The following is an 18,717-nucleotide window of genomic DNA, read 5'->3' as shown; positions in this document are numbered from 1 at the left end:
CTTGCTTGTAGGCAAGAAACAAAACTTGTTCAATCAATTATTTAGTTCTTAGACTGGTCCCTTCACCATTCTTTTATATGTGGGCTTGCACAATATGGCAGAAGCGAAATCCCTTGGATTCAAAACCTGCCCCTCGTGTGATGCTTGAGTGCTGCTTTGCGACAGACATTTCAATTGCCTCTTTTGTGTAGGAGAGGGATATATTCCTTAGCAATGTCCAATATGTCACTCCTCCTCTAATTGGACTCGGAAAGATAGAAAGGCATGCCTAAAATTGTTCCTCATGGAGCGCCCTATGCAAGCCTCTCGTACCCCAAAAGGAAGGACACGGCTAAACCTTGGTCCTCTGGTCAGTCCCTCTCAGTGAACAGCTTGGTGAGACAAGATTCCATCCAGAGCTCCTGTGCTACATCAACCAACAGGCCTTGGTCATCCGCCTCCATTCTGGCATTGATGATCTTGAACCACAGGCAAGAGAGGTATCGGAAGTACTGACTCCATCTCCCTCTCAAGTAGAGTGGACATTAGAGCACGCTAGTATGCCTGAAAGAACAGCCCAACCTTTGGAGGAGACCTACTCCTTTTCTTCCTCTCTTTTGGTGCACAGTAGGGACTGATCTCTCCCTCCCTTTCATGTAAATCACAAAACATGGTTCTTTCAAAAGTTTGCATCTGAACATTGACTTAATACAGCTTTGGAACTTTACTATGCAGAAGAAAAATGCTGCTTTCCCTTTATTTTTTAGTACTTTACATTTAACACAGTACTGTACTGTATTTGCTTTTTTTGGGGTCTCTGCTGCTGCCTGATTGCCTATTTCCAGTTCCAAAGGAGGTGTGCAGTTGACTGATCAGTACATAACTCTGGTGCTCATAACTCTGAGGTTCTACTTTCTAAAGAATGAGGGGCAGCAGCTAGCTGGTAGCCTGCACTTCCCTATAAGCAGCACTAGATGCATATGCAATGGCACGCTCCACGACTGTACCTGTGGTACAGAGACGATCACCTTGGCTCTAGGCATTGGGGATAACCAGGGAAGTTCAAATCCCAATCAAAGTCCTTTCCTCAAAGGGCAGTGACCAATTCAGAGACCAGTGAGGCCCTCTGTTCATTGAAGGACTCCAGGCTGTCCTATTCCCTGGGTCCTGTATTCTCCAGCCCCAAGAATGAAGGAAGCAAGCAAGACCTAAGCTCCTTCAGTCAGTGTTCCTCTCCTTAATACGACTACAACCTTGAGAGGACTTTAGAACCACCAAGGAAGGAGCAGAGGTTCCAGTGCAGACAATCCTTCACCCCTTCCATTGAGCATCTTCCTCCCAGCAGCAAATTTGATGCCACCACTGAGCCTAGCAGAACCTTCTAGGATCTTTTTTTCTCCTCATTTTGACATCCAAGCCTATGGCCTTGTGCCTTTCAGGCATTAAGAACTCACTAATAGGTTACTTCAGCAGACAGCTCTCGAACAACTGAATGGTTGACCATGGATCCACTGTTTAGAGCATCTTTCGCAAACGAGGATACCCATCAATAGACCGGTTTGCCATAGACCTGTACAAGGAAGGCCAAGTGTTCTGCTCCAGAAGGAGCTCTAGTCTGGGCTCCATGTCAGATGCCTTTCTTATCCCCTGGGCACTTGTGCCTGATCCCCATGATTCCAAGGATGCTGAGGAAACTAAGATGACATGCTGGATTGATATGATGGTCCCAGCCATGGGTCGAGCAATTCAGATATTCAGGTCTGGTGAACCTCTCACTGCAGCCTCTGGTCACTTTGCCTGCTCTGCGTGACAGTCTTTCAGAACAATAGTCGGTTTCTACAACTGGATCCAGCATTGTTACATCAGACACCGGGGATGCTGGCTGGCTTGCATTCATTGAAAGAAGATTTTCAGCTGAAGTTCAGAAAAATCTGTCTAAAACAGGAAGTTTCAGCTAGACTGACATAAAACTAAGTGGAAGAAGTGATGGACTCAGGGAGAAGTCCATCTCCTTACCCCATCCTATATCTGTGGTTTCTCAACATTGGTACTGACAGCACTGCCAGTAGAACTGTACCCAACTTTCTCACCATCAGGTGAGTTAGATGTACCAGTGAAACAGTTCTCTTCTCCACCAAGAGAGTTCAACCAGACAAAGAGGATCGAGAATCTCCCTGTACCAGTTTTGTCTGCCGAAGCGCACTCCTTGGAAATGATGGTACCGAGTGCCATCACAACCTACTTCCAACTTCTCATGATGATCTTACTGGGATATGGGTGTACGGCTCCCAGAGTCTATGATATCAGTGATAGGGAATCTTACCACATTTCCTTTCAAGAGGCTAATTGGAACCTCCTGAGCCTATGGAAGAAGAAGAGGAAAATGAGCCAAATCTGCTGGTGCCACCTGAACTGACAGGTGTATCATCTTGCCCAATGAGGCAGTTGCTCCAGCCTCTGTCTCCTCTGGACAACCACAAACCATTCAAAGAGCTGCTTCAGAGAGTGGGAGAACAGCTCCAGATTGCCTTATAGGAGGTCCAGGACCCACAACACACGCTCTTGGTCATCCTCTAGCCTATGGGATCCAGTCAAGTAGCAGTCCCATTGAATGAGGCCATACTGGAACCAGCAAGAACTGGTACAGCATACACCAGCTGCCCGTGTTCCTACCTCCAAGAGGGCAGATAAGCAGTGCTTTTTCATGGCTAAGGGAGCTAAGTTCTTATTCTCCCACCCTGTCCTGAACCCCCGCATCATCCAAGTAGCCACAGTAAAGTCCAGACAACAGCACCCAAGGGCCACTCCTTCAGATGCCTTGTAAGATGCAAATGTGCTTTCTGTAACCATTGCCCATGTCTTGCTTAGCACCAGATAATGTGGCTTTGTTACAATACGTGTTTAATGAAATTAGAGCTCAATGCAAACAAAGAGCAGCTTCCAGCACTCTGTGCTTTCAGAGCAGCATTTTTTTCCTCCTCTGTGCTTTGGAGGATACAAGGGAAAAACTAGTGTCCATATAGCAGTCAGTCTCCAACAACATGGCAACATCTGCATACAAGCAGTAGGGGAGATAGGGCTCAGGCGTTTTTACCACTGTTATGAAAACCTGCAGGTGGTCTTGACACAGTGGTAAAAATGTCTTGAGCCTTGCCTATGTAAGTGGGTGATGCTGGTGGTATTTCACCACTTGGTGGCTGTTGTGTGAATACTAACTTGTCTAATGTAAACACACCTATGTGTGTACAGCCCATACATCTGAAGATGGCTTATAGGTGTGGACATAGAATAATACTGTTACTACACCTTCTAGCCTCATGAAAGCAGCGTATATCAACATTGTTACCAGCAACCATGCCTAAATGAACATTCATGTTAAAACCCATTTGATATAAAAAAAAATGTCCTTACCTATGATACTAGTAACACCTAAAGTTATTTTAAAACTGAAAGTCTTAACATTTTAACTTTTTACTCTTCTTTACATCTTGTGTTTCATCTTAAAACTGAAAATCAGTTTACTTTCATGTTCTCGTGTACTAGCCCAATGCCACATTGCTTGCAATGCAGGGGAGCATCGTCTATTTCTATTACATTTCTATTGATATTTTTAAAACGTATGGAAATATTTCTATTAGGTGTTGTAAAAAAGATGCTTTTACAACACCTGCGTTGTTTGGTTCTAAATTAGAGCTGATATTGTCCTTTAAACATGCTTTTATCTAGCACTGTTCTAATCTATGTGAATAGGGCCTTACAATTTTCACGCCACAATCCAAAATCTGTACTTTGTAGGTGTACTTTCCAGTGCTTCCGAGTTCGGTTATGCGTAGCTGGGTAGGAGAGGAAAGTGCCTGTAGTGGGTCACCTGAGTACGGAGAGGATGAGTCCTCCTTTGTTCCTTGCTGCTTCCAATCCCAGCAACCTCTCAGTGTGCATCACCCTTCTTTGAGTTTTACAGTGGTGAAACATCCTGTTATCCACATTCTGTAGAGCCCAAGAGTGCCAGCTCTATTTCCCCATATGCATTCTTTTCTCTAAAAAGCCTCCCATTACCTTTTAATTTATTCTGAAAAACCACCAAACAGTTAAGCTATATTTTTCTTATTTCCAAGCATGATCCAGTTACAAAGTGTACAAACTGACTTTCTTTACTCTATTACTAAAATCTGGTGTTGGATGGATGGGAGAGAAGTGATAGTACTGAAATCATATGATCTGAAAATGGGTTCCAGAACAGTTTTTGTCATTAGAGTATACCTGCAATTCTTTCTAAAGGTGATCTTCTTTAATTTAGTATGATATAGTTCTAAACACTATATTTCTACTTTGAACCAAAGCCTCGCACTGCCACTTTCAAAGTCCCTGTTATTGCTTAAAAGGTTGTTGGAACTTTACTCCCCATCATAGCAGCTGGAGAGCTTGGATTGTTAGTGGTTTGTTTTTCAGAGGACATAGTCCCTAAATTTTAAGAAGTGAGTTTAATTATTTTAAAAACAAAATGGATTGATTATCCTCTAAGAAACAGGTGTCACATCAGCACATTTTGGACGGCGGAGTCAAACCTTTAGCTTAGTACAGCTGTGACATTTGTTGTATTTAGAACATACATTAGAATATCTTATTTATAGATAATTTATGTCCTCCTCATATCTGTTTTGACAGACAAACCATGGTTGTATCAGAGCACTACATCTGTTACATTGGTGGGGATACTAAGGACTAGAAAGAGGGTGCTATGAACAGGGGAAATATGTTTAACACACTTCCTCCCCTCTTCCCCCCCCCCCCCCGCCACGTAACAAAAACTAAATACTAAGTCATTTCAAAGTCATCCCAGCTATAAAGAGCCACAAGACATCAGGCTAAAACACATCTTATGAAATGTGTTCTGAAATGAGAATACCTTTTAGAATGACTTGCATTATTCACTGTCATTTGATCTTTCAGGTGTAGTTATGAATGGGCTATGTGGTGCTTTTAATTGGATGTATTGGGCATATATACTTTTTTGTGCTGTTATTTCTGAATTGCATAGATGTTCAACACTCGGTGATTTTATGTTATAGGCTGAAGTTACAAAAAAAGAGCTGAAAAACCAAGAACCAAGTAAAGGAAGGTATGCTTTTCAAATATTTAAGTTAATTTCTGTATGCTCTGTTCAAAAAGTGGCCCTCCATGATTGATGAATTAAGTAGTCTACTACACATTTCTCTCAAAAGCAAGCTATGTATAAAGGGGAAAAAACTGCAATTGGATTGTTTAGAGATGTGCTAGCAGTTACCTACTGCCACTTCCTTTTTTTTAGTTCTCTCTCTGTCCTGTGTATCAAAGACATTTACTTTCTTAACTTGCATAGAGTTTTTTTTTGTTTTTTGTTTTTTTTTTAAATGTGTGTTTGCTTGAGAGTCTGGGGTCTGAATGAGCATGGAGAAATGGTGAAATCCTGGCCCTATTTAAAGTCAATAGTTTTGTCATTAATTTCAACTGGTCCAGGATTTCACCCATGTGCTTAAGTTATGGTGGAAGACTCTATTGCTGAAAAAGTTCTCATTTTAGTTGGCCAGTAGATGATTTCTATATTTCATCTTTCAGTGCTGTCATTTATCAAGGCACAAGATCTATTGCTTCTGTTTCCAAATGCTAAAACAAATTAGAGGAGGTGGTTCCGTTTTCTAAATTTACTTAATACTTCTGTCTAATTGATATAGGCCACTAACTAGATAATAGAAAACTAGTTTAGATATTTAACTTTAACATCAGAATCCAGAAAAGGGAAATTATTAGTTTGCAGTACCCCATGGAAATTTTTTTAAATGCACCTTGTATGCCTGAATGATTGTAAAATATCTAATTATGGAGTAACTATTCATTGGTTCTAGAATATAAAACATGTTTTGCAAATACTTTTTATCTCAAATGACAGTAGATCATACAAAGTACTTCCTGTAGGTGGGAAAAGGATAATTTTTGTCCTTAACATGTTTTCTGTGACTCAAATCCACCTCTCTCTCTCTCTCTGTGTGTGTGTGTGTGTGTGTGTGAGAGAGAGAGAGATTTAATCTATAGTGCTCTTTAATAATAGTTCTAAACTTACCATTTAACATAATGTTACTATAATGTTGTGCACTATTATTCTATAGTATAGTAACATTTTATAAGACTTTATATGTAATGTCACACAGCTGCTAATGGTGTAGTATTTTCAAAGCATGGTTTCTTCCTTCTCTGTGCTCCTGATGATTCTCTCATGGTCTACGTGCTGGTTTTGAAAATAATATCAAGCTGTGAATGTAAAACAAAAGTGTATTAAGACATTCCTAAACTTATGAGTGGTGTTCAGAGCACATTGGAAGTTGGAAGCATAGGGGAACTACTTTTGAACTAGTGGTTCTGAGTCACACCAATATAGATGTTCAGGTAACCGTACTGATTCCAGATTGATGGATTCTAGGTAGCAGCTGACCTACCAATAAGGCACAATACAAATTAATCTTATCCTTATAAGTCCCAGATACTGCACAAAGTAGTACTGTGGCTGGTGAACAAATGGACAAAATAAAGTTTTTGCTTTCCAACTTCACCCTGTACAGCTTCCCTTTCAGCCTGTGAGGCAGTTGTCTCCATGTCGGAATGATCCTTACATTCAGCTTTGTAAGCCTCTCTCACCAGGCCTGTTATCCTTTTGAGAGATAATCACCATATAAGAAGCAAAAAAGTAAGTCCCATAATATGGGAAGAGTGCTGTTTTATTGTCACGCTTCCCCTCCTCCCCCCTGGAATTTTTCTGAGGAGAGGAATGGGATAGGCTAACTTGGGGAGAGAAGGGGGATCAGTATTCCTGATTCCTATGGATGGTGGAGATAATCTTAAAGAAATCTTGGAATGTTTCTTGACCTTTGATCATTATCCAGCATGAAGAAATGGCCTAAAGCCATTCACCAGGCCTTCTGGCTGGCATGGATAGCCCGATTGTTTCTAATAATGAAGGTGGCGGTTTCTTTCAGCAAATGTAGTCAAGACTTTTCCTGTTCCAGATTAAGATTACAGAAGAATTGAAGACCAACCTGCAGTCTTTTTTAAGCTGAGTTTAAAATGGAGAATTAAGGATTTGCCTCTATTATCTTGCATCCTTTATGGCACATGCCTGCTCTCTTTTGGGTTGCTCTGGAGCTGACCCTTTATTTTACCTCCATTGTTAACTCTGATGGGTAGCTCTGAGTGAGGGTGGGTGTTTACACAAATGACTGAAGATGCAAGACTGGAGCATCAGATGTTTGTGGGTTTTACCCGTTTTATGCAAAGGGAAATATCCTTCTGGTAGTGCAATATGCCACTTCCTTCCCAAAGCGTAGCAGGGCTTTCAAGTCCTTGCACCCGTTATTTTCAAACATCTTGATATTTTTGCCTCACTCTCTCATCATTGAACTTGCATAGTTTTGCTTCCTTGCCCAGAATGTATCAGCCTGGACCGTGAAAGTCCAGTTTGAATCGATCAGATTAATGTTTTTTGGAGACCGCCAAGATACTTTTCTCTCCGAGAGAGACGTCACACAGTCCTGAAGATCCACAGACTGATCTCAGTTGATTTATGTAGGTGATGTGTGCGCGTGCACTCACAGCATTCACTGTAAGCAGTTGAAGATGCAAGTAATGTATAATTTTGCATTATTTGCTGGTATTTAATAAACTTGCTGTTTTTCCCATTCCTGGTAGAAGCTTATGGACAGATTCTCCCCCTTTGCAGATGCTGAGCTGTGTGCAGTTTGGCAGGGGAGATGGAGCTTATCTTTGATCAAAATCTCCATGTTTCTGAAATAGAGCTAGTCTTTCAGGAGTGTCTCTTTTGGCTATGCACTCCATCAAGTTCTCCAGATGAGTTTTTTACTACATACAAAACACTAGGCAAATGTCGCGGGGAGCTATTGTATGCCCAAATAGAAGGGAGATATATTTGAAATGGATCTCACTTTTGGAACATAAAGGAGTCTTTGGTATTCAGAGACCTGTCTTTCTAAGGTGGTTAAATACCAAAGTGTCTTCGTTGTCATGACTGATCAGTGTTTTAATATTTGTGCCATGAGAAACAGATTAGTTTTGTTTTTTCAAAAACTAATTGAAACACTTTCACCCCAACCACCAGTGTTTGGACATGACTGACTTGAAATGACTAAACTCCAAGCAAATTTTTGGAAGGAGAAAATTTTATTTGAGTGGGCAAGTGAGAAAATGTTTCTATCACTTTTATGAGATCTCCAATTACCATGAAGTAAACAATGAGGCACGGGAGGAAACTCCCAAAATTCCATGCAAGAGCTGTTCAGAAACACACAGGATCCAGTACTCGGAGAGATTTTTTTTCTGCTGTACGTTGGAATGCTGTGAGCCTGCCACCTTTTAGGGGGAGGACTGCAGTAGATCCTCTGTCACAGATGGAAGCTGCTCGACTACATTTTCCTGCAAGTTTTCGTCTGATTCTCTGATGTATAATAGGTTACAACTGTGTTTAATCTATAGTGATACTTGACCTTCTGAAATAGAACTAGCCCCACTCTTCCTATTTCTCTCCAATATATGTGGCAGACAAAGATGATGGTGTTAGGTGCGAAGTAAGCTTTCAAGGCACATTGAGGTGTGCATCTTGTTGTGCTTAGGTGATGGAGATTTATTCTTTATTGATTTTTGGCTGCTTTAATTGTTTTGACTTAATGTAGTCTTTAACACATGTATATCTTACCACATCAAAGTTGGGCCTTCGGTGATTGATTCCGTTTGCATCAGCTTTGAACTTTCTTGATGTCAGCATGCCAGAAGTATTAACAAAATGGCAGCCCTTCACGTACCCTTCATGAAGATTCATATAGTTGTGCATATATTTTTTTATATACTTTGGATCTGAGAGACCATAGTAAAGATCCACGTCTTGGTGCATATCCACTTATTAACCAGTTTTCTGTTTATCCCCTCTGGACTGATCATCTACATATGTTTTATCACCTAACTAGAACATCAGAACCGATTGATGTATTGGCATCTTTCCATCTAGTTTTATGTAATCTCAGGATGGCCACTTTCAGGAGTCACGAAGAAGGAGATTTAGACATCTCCAGCTTCAAAGTTTCCCAAGAATGTCTATAGGCAGTGCTTTCTTCAGAGAAAAATTAATGTACTTGCCTGTAACTGAAGTTCTCTGAAAAGTGCTATCCTGTACCTTTGTCATCCTGGGCTTTATTATCTTGGGAGCTGACAGTAAGCTTAAACAGCAAAGTATAGCACTGCAGAAAGGAGGCCCTGTCTGCACGTGGCCTTTCCCACAATTATAATCGAGATCATTTCATTTGAAATGGAAACTGCTTATTAAACTCGTGACATTTATGAGGAGGTCAGTAGGGTAGTTACTGTAGAGGATATTATCTTCGAACATCGCTCTTGGAGAGCTGAGAAATTTACCATAGTTTTTAGACTATTTTTATATAGAAAAACTGATAGTTACATTTTTTGTGTGTGTGTGTACACAGACTGTCCCACATCAGGGAATCTAAATTTAAGCTTGCTTGTCAGCTCTGAGGTCACAGGACACATCTATAGTGTATAGTACCTTCAGAGAAATCTAACTACAAGTAAGTAATGTAATTTGAATTATAAGAGGTCTTCAGTACTGAAGTGGATTAGACAAAAATTGTAAACTAATCAGTTATTTGCCTCAATATTCTAACCATTTTAACGCTGATAGGCTAGATTTCCCAATGCTAAGCCACTAATGCATCAGGAAATCCCAACCATTGGCGTCAAGAGGTTACTGATAACTGTGGAATTCTCAACATAGTTTGATTTCTTTTGTTTTTTTTAAATACATTTAGCTCTGACTTGAAAAAAAAACCAGAGGGATCAGGAGTGGTGCAAACAGCAGCTGCTAATCCTCCAGTAGAGACTAGTGTGGCAAAGGAAGAAATCATTTCCAACTCTGTCAAAGCCAAGACTTCAACAGTGCAGATAGAAGCCTCTGAGTTGGAGCCTGAAAGAACGGTATGTGATTCTGCTACAAAACCATCGGAAGTTGAAACATCCAAGGGGGAATCTGAAGTTGCAGTTACTGGCTCAGAAACCAAACCAGCTGATGATGAATTATCCAAAGTTAAATCAGAAGAGATCCTGCTGCCTCCTTTCAACCTTCAGAAGGAAGAGGTAGTTAAAGATAACTCTGAAACAGAATTGTTGGAATCTGCTATCACAACTGTAACAGAAAGAGAAACTAAAGTGAAACTTGAAGAATTTCCTGTTCCTGCCAGTGGATCATCGGAAGAGTTATCCAGTGTGGGCAAGCTAGAAGATGTGCAGTCAGACTCTGCTGTGAAACCAGCAACAGTGGAAACAGCTGAGGCTGTTTCTGAAGCAGTGCCACCTGATTCTGCTGCAGTTTTGGTGGAAATGCTGTCAGCTGAAGACATACAACCAAGCAACAAATTGGATACTCCTGTAAAAAATGCTGTTACTGATACAGTGGAAACTAAACTTGAAATACCTGTGACCAGTGCTGTGGGGTCTATAGAGAAGAAACCAGAAAAGTCAGTGGCCAAAGTTGGAACAGCTTTGGAGAAGAAACTGGAAAAGTCAATGGCTAAGATTGGGACAGCCATGGAGAAGAAACTGGAAAAGCCTGTAGCCAGCATTGGAATGGGCATAGAGAAGAAACCCGAAAAGCCTGTGGACAACGTTGGGACAGATGTCGAGAAGAAACCTGAAAAGCCTGTGGACAATGTTGGGACAGATGTCGAGAAGAAACCCGAAAAGCCTGTGGACAGTGTTGGGACAGACATAGAGAACACTGAAAAAAATGTGCTGAATGAAAAGAATGAGCGAACTTTAATCAAGGCACATCAAAATAAAGGACCAGGACAAATTAAAATAGATGAAACCAGCAAAGCAAGTACGTCAGCTGCAGCATTTGTATCCATCAAGGAACCTACCTCTGTTGGTAAAACAATCTTAAAGGCTGTGGTGTCTATCCCTGATATATCAAAGTCAAGAGTTATGATGCGGAGAAATGAGACTTCTCTAACTAAAACAGAGGAGCAGAAAGCTTCCTCAAAACCGGAGACCAGAAGCAGATCTGCTACTGAGAAGAAACTTTCATCAAAAGAAGTGGGTCAACCAAGAGCTACTGGCAGCAGATCAAGTCTGCCAGATAGCATCACCAAATCTAAACTGGACATAAGTCCTGTTGTTGTAAAGGGAGGCAGTGGGAGGAGTTCATCTCAGCAAGACAAGGACTCAAGAGTGGAATCTAGGGGTAGTTCAAAGCAGTCTCAAGAGAGAGAGAGTAGATCATCCAGCATGAAGAAAGACGACAACAGCAATAAGGTGAGAAGGGCAGGAAGGCTGGTTCAATGTGACTGACCAGTAACTAACTCTGATGCTTCTCCCAGATGTTGAATATGAGACAGTAAGATTATGTTCCCCTTCCCCTTTCTATAAACTATTGAACTGATTTGGGCCAACAGACAAGTTGGAGTAGCAGGATGGCAAGCAACCAGTTGTGTACAACTCAAGTATGTAACTGGTTTGAAAATGTTACTTGGATAAAATTGCAGGAAGGTAACTTCTGTAAGCAGGTCTGTACTGAGTGTCATAACTTTGTTCTTGGTATAGTTCTGAATGGGAAAGAAGTTTTCTCTCCTTTTGTGAGCTGATGCTTCCTTTGTCAAGTCCTAGATTATCCCGCACAGGCACTGGTTGCTGAAAGGTGAACAGATAACTAGACAAGACATTACCGGTGACTTGGTACTAGAGACTATAGGCCTGGACTTATAATTGGTGGTTGGCTTAGTTCTGTACATGCCAAGCATGCAATCAAATGCCTCTATCTGGACTATTTAAAAAGAACTTCATTAAGAGAAGAAGTTGTTTTTGACAAGATGGTTGATTGGCTAACTTGTTTCATTTTAATTTTTGTCTTAATTTTGCAGGTTCCTGCTGGTCGAATTAGTAAGAATTCTAAAACTGTCTCTAGTGGCAATGTAAAATCAAAAGAGGTAAGGAACCAAACATAGTTGAACTTACAGTAGCGATTTTCTTTAAGAGAACAAAATGAGTTTAGCGTTATCTCTTGAGAGCTCTTGCTTAGTGGATTTTTCAGAATACTGTTCGTTAGAACTTTTTATTAGTTGTCTGTAAAATATGTTCATTTTGGGGAAAAGAGAGCCTGAGTTTCCTGTTTCAGGAATATAAAAAGCTTAACTTTTTTTGAAGGGGTAATTTTTAGGTCCTAAATCTTGCCTGCTTCAAAAAGGAGCCTGTCTGACTATTAGATCTCAAATTTGCCTATCTTAGATCTCTTCCTTACAAGTGCAGTGATGAGGCATGGGATAAGAATGACAGAGACAATCTTCCCAGGTCCTCTCTCAAATAACTGGTGTAATGGAAGGGATTAAAACCAACCATAATAACAGTGCCTCTCCCATAAACAAATAATTTGTGTGCTTTATGCTAAAGAGAAACAATACTTACATTCCTGATATACTGTTGGTTGAAATAAGGGGTTGGTCGGGATTAGGTTTTTATAGTTTTTACATATAGCTGAGTTGAAGTCTAAATTTATGACTGTCCCTCTGTTTCATATTGTTTGGGGGGGGTTTTGGCAGGAAGGGGGTAGGGGTGGGAGAGAAAAGTCAGTTTTTCAATATGTGCTTCCTTTGCTTACCGTAAAGCAGATGTTGACTGACACTATTTCCAGAGCGGTGCTAAAATCACGGAGATTGGAATAGATGCTGCAAATTGAAAAAGGCACAGTAAATATGGAAAGTCAGTTACTAATCAGGGATTGATGATGTGTAGCTTTATTTTTCACCATTCTGTAGCTACTTGGCACACAGTATTTCTCCACCAGCAGGGGGAAAAAAAGAAGACAAAAGCCTTGTTTTAGTTAGAGATGTGTAGCCAACCACTCTCTCCTTCCCCTCCAATCTTGGCTATATATTCCATCTGCCTTACATGATAATCTTCTTGTCCTCTTTTGCTTTCTGATCGGTAGAGAGACACTGTTTTTAGTGCTTATTGCCTGCAAAATTTGAGAAGACGACCTACAATCATTTCATTTTTGAGTTCCAAAGAAGTCATTTAAAAAAAACTTGACTGTATTCTCTTTCCTTTCTTAAAATGGCATGTGACATTGCAGGTCTATCGGTTCTTTGTACTGGCAATTTGATTTTTGCCAGGACTACCAAAAAATAAGGAATAAGGGTACAGTCACTTTTTATATAGCTATGATATTCGATAGGAAAGAGTCAAATTGCTTTGGGCCTAAACTGTTACAGGAACAAGTTTTTAACTCTCCATTACTTTTTTTCCCATGAGTTTCTTGTGCATATGTTCCTGTTGATATGTAGCCATTCACATAATTAATGTTTTGTGCTACATATGCAAAATAAAATGTCTTCGATTTCAGTGGGATTTGTCCATTTTATTGTATGATACATAGGTTAGCTATTGGACTTTAAAATTTCACTGTCAACTTCAAACTGCAGATACTTTCACAACCACTAAATTCACTTGAAACATTGCAGTTTCATGTTCTGTCTTAAAATGTGGATGGCAGACATTATAGTATTGGTGCACTTTGCCTACTAAATTTATAGTTTTACATTTCACAGGAAGAAGAGCTTTTCCCATTTAACTTGGATGAGTTTGTTACTGTGGATGAGGTTGTAGAAGAGACAGACTCTCCTCTTCAAACCAGACGAAATCCACCCCGGGGGAAAAGAAAAGACTCTGCTAAAAATAACGCTTCCTCTGAGCCTATTGCTAAGAGGAAGAAAGGTAAAAGCTCCATAGCACATGTTGCTGAGAGCGAATTATCCTTTGTCACTTTGGATGAGATTGGAGAAGAGGAGGAGATGACTGCACCACTGGTAGGAGACTCCAATTTAGAAGCAATAACAGACCCACAGGGTCTAGTTACTGTGGATGAAGTAAATGAAGAGGAGGAGCTGATTTCAGAAGCAGTAAAAGACCCACAATCACTTGTTACCTTAGATGAGATATCTGAACAGGAAGACTTTTCTTCACATGATGTACCTAAAGATGTCTCCAGTTCAGTTTATGAGGAGCAAGATCTTCTGAAAGCAGAACCTTTGGTAACTGTGGATGAAATAGGAGAAGTTGAAGAGCTCCCTCTAAATGAGCCTTCAGATTTGAATATTGAGGAGACCTTAAAACCTAAGGAAGAGGATGATAAAAGGGCTATTGAGGATCCTGGAGACTTTATCTCTTCTCAGCTGCCTGAAGATCCTAGTACTTTAGTGACAGTAGATGAAATACAGGAAGACAGTGATGATCAGCCTCTAGTAACTTTAGATGAAGTTACTGAAGATGACGAAGACTTTTTGGCAGATTTCAACCGTTTAAAAGAGGAACTAAACTTTGTTACTGTAGACGAAGTTGGGGAGGAGGATGAAGAGGAAGAAGAAAATACTTTTATAGGCACAAACCTGGAAGAGGAGGATATTGTTGCAATTGCAGGACCAGAGGAAATGGAAATTCTGGCAGATATAGGGCCAGAAGAGGAGGCTATTATTGCAAACTCAAAGTCAGAAGAAAAGGAGACTCTTGAAGCTGACACAAAGGAAATAGAAAAGGAGACCCTTGTAGCAGATACACAGGAGGCAGACAAGGAGGCACTTTCAGCAAATACAGAGGAGACTGAAAAAGCTGAAATTCGGAACAAGACAAGTGAAAAAGAGATGAAAGGAGAAACTGAGAGTCAGCAGCAGTCTGCAGGTAGGAACTGATAGTTTTATAGATGCATTCTAAACGATGTAATTAAACAATCAACATAAAGACATTTAAAACTATGCTAAGTAGCCAGTATCTGACAGGGCAGATAACTGGATATTGTATCAATGAAGAGAAGAAACAAACTACCTAAATAAAAGCCTAGACGTTAAATATTATCTTTAATTACAGAGCTAAGCCCGAGCAAAACGCATGAGTCAAATGAAATGGGGAGACAAACTAAGAACAAGCAGCAGCCTCCAGGTAGGAAGTAGAGCCAGAAATGGACAGAAGCATTTGTGATATACAGCTGCAGACAAATTAAGGTCAAATATCTTAGAATAAGTATAAAAGGGCGAGAGTTTAGCGGGAGAGCTTTATAACATTTGAATAAAGTTGCAAGGAAAATGAATGACTCTCTCCAATGCTAATGCCTAGTGTCGATCCAGTACTGCCGAGTTTTCCCTCACATCAGTGCTGATGCGTTTCAGTTCTGATATGCAGTATCTCCTGTTTTAGTTACTTTCCCCACTCCTGACCTGAAGTTAGGATATAAATACGGGTGTCCAGAAGTGAAGGATTTATGGATTAAACCGTTATCCTACTTAGTTCCTGTGCAATTGATTGTCCTCTGGACTAATGGAGAAGAAGGAAAGATAAACAATGCAGATGGGGGGGGAAATTGCAGAGGCCACAAATTTCATAATTACAACAGGGAACTTTTTAAACTTTAGCTTATTTTAATCAGTAGGCATCACTTTAGTGCCAGTTTGGTCAATCCAAAAGGAATAATTGTAACAGTCCCATAAGTCTGTACTTGTCACAGGTCTATTAGCACGTTTTCTAAACTGTTTTTTTAGACTCTGATTTCTATATGAATCTAAATTAGACTTATCTCAGACTTTCATTTGTATGAAAACATACTGTGTAATATCAGCAAAATGTGGTGAAAAATTATTTCCTTTCATCATTTTCTGGGAGAACCACATTTACAAAGTTACTTGCACATATAAAAGGCTTTTTTAAAAATTGCCAAATGCTTAAATTTTTCATTTGAAATTTTAATGGTATTGATAAATCTGAAGAAATGCTTTTTGATACATGGTAAATAAGTTAATATAATTCTTTGTTCTGTATTTATGTAGTGAAAACCCCAGGCAAAAGAGGTAGACCTAGGAAAAGACCAGTTGTTCCACCACCTGAGACACCTGTTGAAACAGAGCAAGAAAAGTGTGACAAGAACACTGAGGAGGCAGCAGATAAAACAGAATTAGTGGAAGGCTCAACATCGGACTCCAAGAAGGAGAAAATAGGAAAGGGAAGCTTGACTACCCCAGAATCGCATGGTTTGAGTGAAGACAGTCAGACTGCAACTGTTAAAGCACCAGATACAGAATCGGTATTACCTGATCTAAACGCAAGTCTGCTGCCTGATGCAGATATAAAGCAGGAAGGCTGCAGTGAGACACCTTCACAATCTTCTGAAAAAACTGTGAAAGGTAAGCGCTGATGTAGAGATTTGTCATCTTGTTTGTTCATAATTTTTCATTGGAGTCTCATCCATTTTCACCCTAAAGGGAAGTTGTAGCTGTTTTTGTAACAGAACATTTTGGAAACTGCCTTTTTAATTTTGCCCTTTCAGGTTTTTTGGCTTGGCTTAGGTGTAAACTACATTGCACAACATGCTAGAATTCCCATAGCTAGAATTCAGGAACACTGATGTGTACTGTTCTCAGCTTCTTCCCCTCTATAGGCCCCACACTCCCCCAGGATTCCAGGACAATTTGCCTCCTCCTAGTCTCTGGCCCAAAGGTCAAGTTGAACAGATTAACAGTAGAGACAGATTCTTAGGAGCACATGCTAGGATGGAAAGTTTCAAGCAATGAGGAGTTGGGGAAAGTCAGTACCTATTAGTGCTTCCTCTAGTCTACCCAGCCTTTAGAAAGTCCTTGATTCTGTTCTCATTCATGACGGTGCTTCTGCAGATTCACAGTATATGAGAGTGTGCCATGCCACATTACCTATGGAACCCATTTTAAAATGGTTAACTGTTGGGGAAGTTTGAGTGGTAGCCGTGTTAGAAACAAGATTACAAAAGCCTCCAATTGTTACTCAAATTCAAGCTGCAAAGTCCTGCAGCTTTATGTTGGGGTGCATTAATGTTTGGGGGCTCAGATACCCACAAAGATTTTTTTCTGTTTTCTACACTAGTAAGCACAATGATGCTTCAATTCTAACTGAGGCCTTTGGGCAAAATCATAATATAAATGTTTACTGCTAATAATGACAATGCAATCAACCATTTTCTAGGTCAGGGGAACCTATCAATCTGCATGTCTCCAGAAGCAAATGTTTTGGTATTACCTTAGACCAGTGGTTCCCAAACGGGTTCGTAAAATGTTACAGGGGGTTCTCAGAAAAAAATTCCCTAATGGCAGACAGAGCTGTCCCTAGGGACCCCGGGCAGCATGGGGCTGGCAGGCCGGAGCCCCTGGACTTCCAAGAGCTAAGCAGATCAAAGCAAGCCTATCTATCACACTGAGGAGATTTAAACTTCAAGACTCCTTATAAGAAATGGAAAGGGAGGTGGATATTTTTTGCTGTTTTTAAAATGAAATAGGCAGCTAGTCTTGTTTTTAAAATATTATGAAGAACAAGTTTAAGCTTTTGTTGTAACGTGTTGTTTGCTTGGACTGCTCAAGACCTGAATGCTTGTGTAGGAGGAACTCTTTGAATTGGCTTCTTAAGTACCTTCCTGCTGGTTCACAGTTGATACTCCTTGTTGAAACATAGGAGCCTTGTCTTCTAACAGGCTTATTCAAAGTGATACAAGCTACGAAAGTGAGATCTTGGAAGAGTGGTGCCGTTTTCATAATGTAATCAAAATACTGGAATGATAAATAATAAATAATAATAATTTGTTTTTATGACATGCTTATTACACACTATTTGTGTATTTCCAAGATCATTGCGTTCATAATTTATACCCAGGAAATATTCATTTTCAGGAGGGGGTTCGTGAGACTTGACATTTTAGTGAAAGGGATTCACAGGTTGTTAAAGTTTGGGAGCCACTGCCTTAGTCCAAGTTAACCAGGAAACTCTTTCCACAGACCCTTAATTTTTTTTAATGGAATCAGTGTTCTCCAGTCCAAACGAAACTAGTTGACATCTGTGCAGTATTTAAAATTCAGTATTGAGCAGCATATCCGTCAGTTACACCTGTATAACGTAAGTTTGTGTTTCAGTAAACTGAAATGCACTGAGAATGTTACAACAATCTGCATGTCCTCCTAACATTTTAATTTCTATGTGGCTACAGAAGTCAGTCTTAAGTACCTACATCGGGAACTGAAATTTGGTAATAGAGTGCACTTCAGTCTAGCAGACAGAGGTATAATGGGATCCAGTGGCTGGAAATCAAGCTAGACAAATTCAGACTAGAAATAAAGTGCAAATTTTTAACAGAGTAATTAACCATTAGAGCAACTTATCCAGGTATCTCACTGGAGATTTTTAAATTGAGTCGTTTTTTCCCTAAATGATGCAATCTAGTTCAGTCACAGATAGATATTGGACTTAAAGCAGGAATTAATTCAGGGGAGTTCTATGGCATGTGTTATAAGGGAGGTCAGGCTTGATCACAGTGGTCCCTTCTAGCCTTGGAATCTCTGAATTCTGAGCTGATGTCTCTACAAGGGAGAAACTGAGAGCAGTTGTAGTGCTTCTTTTGTCTGTAATGAGCTTCATGCTGGAAACAAGGCACTTGCAATGACATAGTAAATACAAATGTTGAATTTCAAGTTCATCTGGTGATACGATCCCTATGTCTGTTTTAAAAAAACCTCTAGCTTGGCAAGCCAAACCGTGTAAGAAGCAGTAACGGTCATAGACCTGGTGTTTGCTTCCCATACTAATGAAAAATATTTAAGCTATGTACCGAATACCTTTTAAATTAGTGTCAGTCCT

The 18,717-nt window shown here is 40.1% G+C and overlaps 1 protein-coding gene across 5 annotated transcripts in view; it reads left to right on the top strand.

Moving 5' to 3' along the window:
- Nucleotides 1-18,717, top strand: part of ZNF638 (zinc finger protein 638) — a 95,147-nt gene that overhangs the window by 72,081 nt on the left and 4,349 nt on the right. For 4 of the 5 annotated variants that reach the window (XM_034771933.1, XM_034771932.1, XM_034771931.1 and 1 more), the window contains 6 exons: nucleotides 5,049-5,098; nucleotides 9,840-11,340; nucleotides 11,946-12,011; nucleotides 13,629-14,754; nucleotides 14,941-15,012; nucleotides 15,894-16,247. In XM_034771933.1, the coding sequence (XP_034627824.1) occupies nucleotides 5,049-5,098; nucleotides 9,840-11,340; nucleotides 11,946-12,011; nucleotides 13,629-14,754; nucleotides 14,941-15,012; nucleotides 15,894-16,247 (3,169 nt within the window). The remainder of the gene's footprint in view (nucleotides 1-5,048; nucleotides 5,099-9,839; nucleotides 11,341-11,945; nucleotides 12,012-13,628; nucleotides 14,755-14,940; nucleotides 15,013-15,893; nucleotides 16,248-18,717) is intronic. The other variant, XM_034771934.1, reaches the window with a different exon arrangement.

The sequence above is a fragment of the Trachemys scripta genome, chromosome 5 (assembly GCF_013100865.1).
Source record: "Trachemys scripta elegans isolate TJP31775 chromosome 5, CAS_Tse_1.0, whole genome shotgun sequence".
Lineage (NCBI taxonomy): Eukaryota > Metazoa > Chordata > Testudines > Emydidae > Trachemys > Trachemys scripta.
This window is presented reverse-complemented; position numbering and strand designations above follow the sequence as displayed.